Source organism: Mytilus californianus, unplaced genomic scaffold (assembly GCF_021869535.1).
Source record: "Mytilus californianus isolate M0D057914Y unplaced genomic scaffold, xbMytCali1.0.p SCAF_8, whole genome shotgun sequence".
Taxonomy (NCBI): domain Eukaryota; kingdom Metazoa; phylum Mollusca; class Bivalvia; order Mytilida; family Mytilidae; genus Mytilus; species Mytilus californianus.
Genome location: NW_026262734.1, coordinates 19,495,676 through 19,504,381, shown reverse-complemented (window position 1 = coordinate 19,504,381; position 8,706 = coordinate 19,495,676). Strand labels below are relative to the sequence as shown.

The window sequence follows — 8,706 nt, the reverse complement described above, 5'->3', positions numbered from 1 at the left end:
TAATACTCGTATTTGATTGTCTGGAGCAATTGTCAGTCAATCAAATTCATGTTTTTACAACTTTTATTATAAGCTACAGTATTTTTTTCGCAATCAGCGGAAATTAAACGAAGTGAAAATTAACCTGTCCATTTTATCATCAAATCACGCTAAAAAGCCGACGCGAAAAAAAAAAAACGTTATACGGTATCACAATCGCATATTCAGTAGGTAAGTCTTGTATACTATTCCGTAGTATAGTATTTTGATGTTTAAATATTAGAAAATAAATGCATTGATGCATGATAAAAATGTTATCTAATGACATTCATGCGATAAGAAAATACATTCTGATTGTTGATAGGTCGGTGAATTATGCGTGAGCCTTTATATAGAGAAGTTGTAAATTTCCTATTAGTCATTGTGCTAAAAGTTGTGAAAAGTTTCATATTTTGTAAACATACCTAACATCCTCATTAGTATAATGTATTGCTAGATAAAGACGGAGGGTGCATTTGGTATATGTTCTGTGGTAATGTATTACTTAGTATTTAAAAGCATAATACTTGTTACATAATTAACCAATCACAAGAATAATACAGTTGATAACGGGAATTAACTTATAGTATAAAACGTTAGAAATAACATTATTTTATTTTGCATATTTTAGCTAACATATTCGAGTGTAGGTCATTATTTGATACATGAACAAGTCGCAACATTTAACAAGTTATTTTACAGTAGTAACATCAATCATTGTCTATTTTGTTAAATTAGCACCTAGTTATGGCATGGGTACCAGTTGAATGTCATATTTTTGTAAGACAGAATTGAATCAAACAAGACATCTAATAACCAAATAAAAATCTATATCCATAAATATCCTACAGCAAGTAGAAATTTAAAGCTCTCATACCCACTTAAATGAATTGATATAATATTTTGAATACGTTTATGGTTATAGGTAGATAATTGATAATACTTTACTATCGCTTTAAGTCACAGACAAGATAGATATGTTCACTTTTTGTTTCTTTTTTTTTGTTTTAAAATTGATTCAAGGTTATAGTAACAAATACACGGGTGTGACCATAACTTAGGTCAAATATGAATGAGATTGTTATTGTGAAAAGATTAAAGATCATCATGATATGGGGCTGTTTTTGTTTTGTAATTATGATAGACTGATAACATATCAATTGCAACAATAACTATTACTTTTGAGGACAGCACAAAAGGCTATCATATTATTGATAAGTTTTGTTTAAAAAAATAGTCTTTCAAGTCTCAAAAATTTGCACATCATTGTTTTGACTTTGCCACGACCATTGTCTTTTAACAGTTCATTAATGAGTGAAACAGGTTGAACATTTAAAATTGAATCTTTAAATACCTCTATATAATATTATATTGCACTAGTTAGAACACGAACGATTCAATACCTTTATTTAGGTTGGTAAAGATATGGTGAAACCCCGATCGTTCTTCATTGAATAAAAATAGAAAATCATAATAAATTATATTACATTCATTTCGCATCCTTTTTTTATTTTAAATAGAATATTGAAGATACACGGGGGCTGAAATCATTGTCATAAACTGTTCTTGGACAAGGTGTTTTTAGCTTCAATTAATAAGAGTTCATCGTACATTTTATGCAGAACATATAATTTCGAAGGTAAGCCTTAAACTTACTTTTAATCTTATGAGAAATGCATCATAAAATTTAAGTAGCTCCACTAAATGAAATTATTATTCACTATATAGTTTATGTCTATTTTCCTCTCGAAAACTTTTATAATATCATACAGATAACTCCAAGGAACACGCATTGTTTTTTTTTAAACTTTGATATCGATGTTCAACAAGAATTTCAAGAGATTTTTTGCTTTTTTGCTTTTTTTATTTTTTGGCTTTTACCGCTTGTGTTTATTATTGTTTCAACATTCCAATAGGGAACACATACTACATTATTGTTGTTATTAAACCCTTTTTAAGACGCTTCTGTTATGTAAAATTTTCAAGTAATTGCTTTTTATAGTTTATCATGTTTATTGTCTATAACAGGAGCAACAAAAAAAAAAAAAAAAAAAAAAAAACAGATTTACACTAAAAGGTTAAGTTATATAAGAATGGGCTCCTCTTTTAATCACCACATTGGTGCAGATCGTCTTATTTAACATGTCGTTGTCAATGTCAGCGTAGTGACTGATTTTATAACATGACAAACCGCAAGCTTTAACTAAGTAAATAAAGTATTAAATTGTTTATCTGAAGGTATATGATTAAATTAGCGCCTGGCTAAGGTTGTGGTTTCGGTATCATTTAAATGTTTTGTCAGTTAATTTATGACCAAAACATTATTGAAATACTTTAAAAAACTAAATGTACAATGGTATACATTTATAGCTCTGGTGCCTTTTATATTAACTGATCTAACTTTAAGAATCGATAAATGATTTAAAGTTTAAGTTAAGACTATTGATCAGCCGTTTACGTTCACAACATAAAAGTGACAAGATAGTGTTTTAATATGTTTACCTTTATGATTTGCAACATATCATGTTGACCTAAAGAAACAAATATACGGGTTTGCCCACACCTGAAAAAAAATAATGAATGAGATTTTTATCGTGATAAAGATTGGAGGGTATCTAGATAAAGAGTCTTGTTTTGTTTTTGTATTTTTAAATTTTGATAGACCGATAGAGTATCAATTGTACTGTTATATATTATTTAAATGCAAGAAAGGCAATGCAAATCATTTTGATAACACTATTGTTGAAAATATCATTCATTTATCAATCAACGAAATCTGTTTTATTTCTAGATTATCTAAAAGACCATCCCCTAGGAATAGAATGTTGGTTCACCTTGTTATGGTGGTATTCGTTGTGGATAAAGTATCTACGTCTGGTAAGAAAGTTCATTAATATTCCGCATACATAAAATGTTGGAAGATATCAAACGTTGAAGAGTGTGTTTGTTGAATGTTGATCGTCGACAGTATAAGCGTCATATCAATATCAATATTTCTTTTTCAAGTTCAGATAAACATTTTTGTTCTTTTCAAATGAATTACATGTACATCCGCTTAAACATTCGTAGAGCCGAGGCAATACGATAAGTAAATGCTAAATGGTTTTCGTATGACACATTGTGATATTATTCCATGGATAATTGTGCCATGGTGCACCTTTTTTGTTTTATCTCTACGACACCAATAAACGTTTAGAAAATTTCCCATTTAAATTGATTTTCTATACCAAGTTACGTAGGAATGTTTTACGTTTTCATCAGTCAAAATTGTATCTCTTTGATAATAATTGTCTTTTTATAGACACCCTAATACTTCATTATAGTATGCAATGTATAATGATATTCAATGTGTGACTTCTCCTCTTATTTCCAAAATATAAAAAAGGTATCACATATTTGGGAAAAGTAGTTTCCGAATGTAGTCAGTTTCTAAGTCTAAAAATACATTTATAGACTTGTTTACAATTATAATAAACATCTTTTAATCAAAATTTAAATTGCTTTCAGCTTCGTGGAATCTAACAACATTAACCGTTAGCTTTGGAAAAGACATAATGTTGTGGTGCTCCATAGGTGAGAAAAACGAAAGCAATGTTTCAAAGCAACAAGCAGATCTTCGACATTGGACAGGAGGCCAAAAATACGATCTGCTGTGTATGAATGGTCAATGCCTAAATCCATCTAAATATGAAATGTTAACACGAAATACCAGTCAAGATTTTGGGTTATTAATTCACAATTTAAGTGAATCAGATTTGAACTGTCAGTACACATGTTCCTGCGGATTTTCTGATTTCACTAAGAATCTTTCTGTCGAACCAAAATATGTTATATGTAAGTACTTGTAGGTTTTAAAACATGTATATAATTTTCAGAGTTGTATAACATCCTATATTTGTTTTACATTTAGCAAAAAAAGAGGCCGGAAATACCAAAAAAGACAATCGAAGTATATCCAATCAAACATTATAGCATAGAAAAAAGATTTTTAAAAATGTCTTAATTCCATTATAAAATGTTTTATCTTAATTTCATAAATTTATAATGTCAAACAGAAGACACAAAGATTTACCGCAATATTATTGAACCATATGGTATTTGCCCAAAGACATTAAGCAACTAAATGAGCATTTGGCATTGTTTGAATTGTTTTATTATCGGATGTGAAATATTATCATCGACATATTTTATTGTAATGATATATCATTTATGTTGTTTGTTGTTAATTTCCCTTTTAGCTCTACCAGCGATTGAAAAAACAACAAAAAATAGAAAAAATATCAACAATGGCAAAATGGAAATAGAAATTATGCTTGATAAGGTGAACCCTGTTCCGCATTGTTCAGCACTGTTTAAGGTGAGAGGACAAACATACTTAATATTATTATTTATCTCAATTGCATACTGAAAAACAGTTTTCATAAATCAGACAAATGATATAGAAACAATTGCATTACTTTATTGTAGCATTCATTTTAATGAAGCAATATAATTGTGCATTTAAATAGTTTGTGAAATATTTAAAATGTACACAAAAACAAAACTTATCTAAGGAAACTTTATTCAAGAGATACCTCTTCATTTTTTGCAGGGTCGGTTTATCAATGAGACAACCGTTGCTGTTATGAAATGGTACACATATCATAATGATGTTAAAGTGATTTTTAATTTTCCTGTTGACGATGTCGGTTGTGATGGTAGACTGCAAATACTTTGCACACTTGTGTATCGTAATGTTACCATTTTTGACGAATACATAGATATGTGTCAGGGTGAGTTTATTTCATTCTGTTTGTCTATATTTGTCTGATTTGCTGTTTTCCTTCTGTTTTGTCTTGCATTTCACCGTAGTAAATCATATTTCGTAATGATTCTTTGCAAATCTGAAGGTAAAATGTAACAAACATCGTACAAACACCAAACTTCGGCATAAAGTAACCTGCTTTAAATAAAATGATTTTATTATTCCGATACTCTACTTAATTTTGAAGTACCAAGCATGTAAACAGTCGTTATAAGTTATCGCGGCGTTTTCTCCACTTGCACACCATGTAAAACTGGATAAGATGAACGGAATATGTGAACGTGGCGTAAACGAGTGTTTTGTAGTTTGTCGAATACTTAGTCTCCACCTAACTTTATTTTCATGCTTACTGGAACGTTTTGTCATTGATTCTCCTAAAAGTGCAGTTTTATTTGTTTTGATTCTTGATGGCTTTCGAAAAGGAATTTTTTAAAAGATCTAAAATGAAAATTTGTCCTGTTTACGTTAATTTCATTATTTTTTTTTAATTTTTAGAAAAAGAAGCAAGCATGCTGACAATGATTTTACTAGTAATCGGATGTGCAGCATTTGCTATAATATTGTCGATTTGCATATGTTTTACTAAAAGTAAGTTTTATAATATTTTATTTCAATGAAATATTTTTATGACAGTTCGATTCTTAAAATACAATGTAAAAAATCTCATCGTAGACACCAGAATAAAAATTGTACACCAGACGCGCGTTTCGTCTACACAAGAATTATCAGTGACGCTCGAATAAAAAAATGTGAAAGACTAAATATAGTACAAAATTGTAGAGCATTGAGGACCGAAATTCCGAACGGTTTGCCAAAAACAGCTAGGGTTATCTATTCCTGGGATATAAATCCTTAGTATTTCGAAAAATGTTTATCAACAGTTAATTTATAATTATGCTCATTTCAATGATAATTCATTTCAACACAGAAGTGCTGACTACTGGGCTGTTGATACCCTTGTAGAGGAAACCTCATCATATATATATATATAGACACCAGAATGAAAGTTTTGTACGCCAGAAGCCCGTTTCTACCAAAGACTCAGTTTATTGAAAAGAGTCGTGGGAAAGTTTTTCCGTGAATCTTGTTTGTTTTCAATGCATTTACTATATATATGTTTCGAATGACCAATACAGCTTTTACCGTTACAATTAAAAGTGCTAAAACAGAAACCACAGAAAAGTTTCAATGAATAAAATGCACAAAATACATAAACATGATAAACGACATGTTTCTTAACCCATTATTATTATAATAGGCTATTCATAAAGAACAACCAACGAACGAGACAAAATTCATAAAAGAACAATGAGATATATTCTATATGAAAAATATCTGTACAAAGTAACCTATTTTCATAAGAAATACGTTTTATAACCAAGCTAGTGTCACGAAACGCAACCGTACAATCACTTAGGCGGTAATCGTCTTTACATCAATACGTCAAAATTGTATGCATGATGAATTGTTTACAGCTCCTTTGGGTTAAAAATAAACTTTATTAAGTTTGTGTTTTTCATTTTACTTGATGTCAGCAGCATTAATGATTATTTCTAAATCTCTTAAGGTAAACTGAAATTAGCGTCCTACGTATATATGTTAAACACGATCGAAAATTGAACGGAGAATTCGATTACTGAATCGTATCGTGCTGGTCAATTTACTAGTGTTTTAAAAAAATAACATTAGTATCAAATAATATTTCCTCTAACAATTACTTGAAATTTTAAAATGTTTGGACTTGATACAGTTTGATAAAAACATAAACATAAACAATATAACTTTAACATGGTTCTTTTTCTTCCTGTCGAAAGGACGTGATGCCCAGTTTGGTGTACGATGTTGGAGCAATGTAAAGAAGAAACGAATCGAAAGGAAAAATATCAATCAAGTGCAATTAATGACTTTTTCAGACAAGCACCAACACGAAAAAGAAACATCAGCAATGATAGAGGTCTAGTCAATATTTGTTTGTTCTGGTGAACATTTCCCAGTACATTTCAGTTGTCACAATGCTTGCGATATCACGTCACAGTAACAGTGGATTTTTCAATGATGTCATTTGCGCCAAATGACCCCGGGCCAACCGGTTTAACTCATTAATAAAAAGAGCTCGAGACATTTGTATTGATTAAAACAACATGGTATATCACCAATTTAATACAAGTGTACTGCTTATTAAAGCTTTTGCTTGTTAGTATAAACAAAAGTCATTACTGTGAGAGCAAACTATTTATCATTATGATACAAGATAGTGCATGATAGTTTAGGTAAGAATTTCCTATTTATGAATAACATCAGTGCATACATAAACATGATAAAATACAATTTTGTATTTCTTCAATAAATTAAAAAAAAAAAAAAAAAAAAAAAAATAGGATGACACAATTCTAGGGAACTTTTGTTGATTTTGTTCACTTATGAACCATTAGAATAAGTATATATCATTAGGCGTTATTGGTATGTCCCTTTAATTCTTAAAATGTTTATAGGACCGAAGAAAAAAGTTGACAAATCAATTTATTGAATGTTAAAGACATTTTCAAAATGATAGATCATACGTTTGGAAATTTTTAAGATTCAAATCACCTCTATTGTCATAAATCTTTTTACTAATATGCTATGCAATTTGAGCGACGACGGTTTTTTTTAAAACGACCTTGACTACCCATGAGGGTCTTCCACGGTCGGTAATTTGAGCATACCATTTCATTAATAGATATCATCTGTAAATATTTCATATTCAGCAAGTATTATTTCATATTTCAAGGTGCAGCTAAACATGTTATAAGTGTTTTAGATAACGAAAAGTGCTAGGATTAATTTATACATCATTTATGAGTGTTATTATTTATTGTAATGTACAGATATCAGTTTTCACAGATGAACATATGATTTTGAATTTTTATAGTGCTTTCTACAATTATATTATTGCTCAATGTTTTTCAAAATATGTTTTAAATAAAGCCTATCGAGGATACGTATTGTTTCGTTAGAATATTTTATACTGCTTTTCGTATTCATACAAAATTAAGAATAGTTAGAGCAGTACTGCTTAAGACAAACAGCAATGACATGAAATAACACAATACCAGGTTTCTTTTTTGTTTGTGTCAGATAGTATTTCATATCTGTTGAATTTAAGAATAAAAGAAAATAACACTTTATAATATCCGTGCGTCAGAAGGGCTTTTCCTGATTTCAAACATTTCCGAACCAGGAATGCATAAATAAATAGTAACGTAAGGAGCCATGTGTTCTAGAGGGACTAAATTAATTGAAGGTCAACTTTGATTGGAGCGATTGCAGTTTAATATTAATCAACCGGGAGTTTAAGAGTATTAAAATTGTTAGGAGCTATATAACATAGAGGGACACCGAAAAATCAAATGTATTCAGGGTCAGCTTTGTCAGCGGTGATTAGAAAAGTGGGTTTCAGATTTGTTATATCCGAAGAGGTATATATTCAGCCTGTGATGTATAATTACGATTTTGTTGACATTTATTTCCACACATCAATGTTTACAGGTAGAAGAGATAACAGGTATAAAGTAGCTGTGGCTATATATTACTATTGAATTATATCTTGTTGATGACTGGCCTTTATTTCTTGTTTACGTTTGACACATATTTTTATGATTATTTCTAATCAACCACAAGTATGTATGAAAAGAAGCGGAAGATACCACAATATAAAGGGGTCAATGAAAGAGAAGCAAAAAAAAAAAAAAAACGGGCAAAATGAAAAATAAACAGAAGACGACCGTCCACAAAACACAACACATAAAGCTAAAGCTGCACATAGCAAGTAAAACAGCAACCAACAGTTGATGCGTAAATAGACTCTCATTGTGCAACCCTACTGATCGACCTATGTTTGTATT

At 29.9% G+C, this 8,706-nt stretch overlaps 1 protein-coding gene across 2 annotated transcripts; it reads left to right on the top strand.

Moving 5' to 3' along the window:
• Positions 1–407: 407 nt before the first annotated feature.
• Positions 408–7,197, top strand: LOC127710945 (uncharacterized). Of its 2 annotated transcripts, XM_052216902.1 has the most exons (8): positions 408–511; positions 1,539–1,657; positions 2,810–2,895; positions 3,526–3,852; positions 4,257–4,375; positions 4,610–4,790; positions 5,318–5,410; positions 6,637–7,197. In XM_052216902.1, exons 3-8 carry the CDS (start codon positions 2,841–2,843, stop codon positions 6,780–6,782), a joined length of 921 nt encoding a protein of 306 aa, XP_052072862.1. In that variant the 5' UTR covers positions 408–511; positions 1,539–1,657; positions 2,810–2,840; the 3' UTR covers positions 6,783–7,197. The 2 variants fall into 2 exon arrangements, with proteins under 2 accessions (XP_052072862.1, XP_052072863.1); XM_052216903.1 differs by lacking the exon at positions 1,539–1,657 and having other exon boundaries at positions 414–511.
• Positions 7,198–8,706: the final 1,509 nt, after the last annotated feature.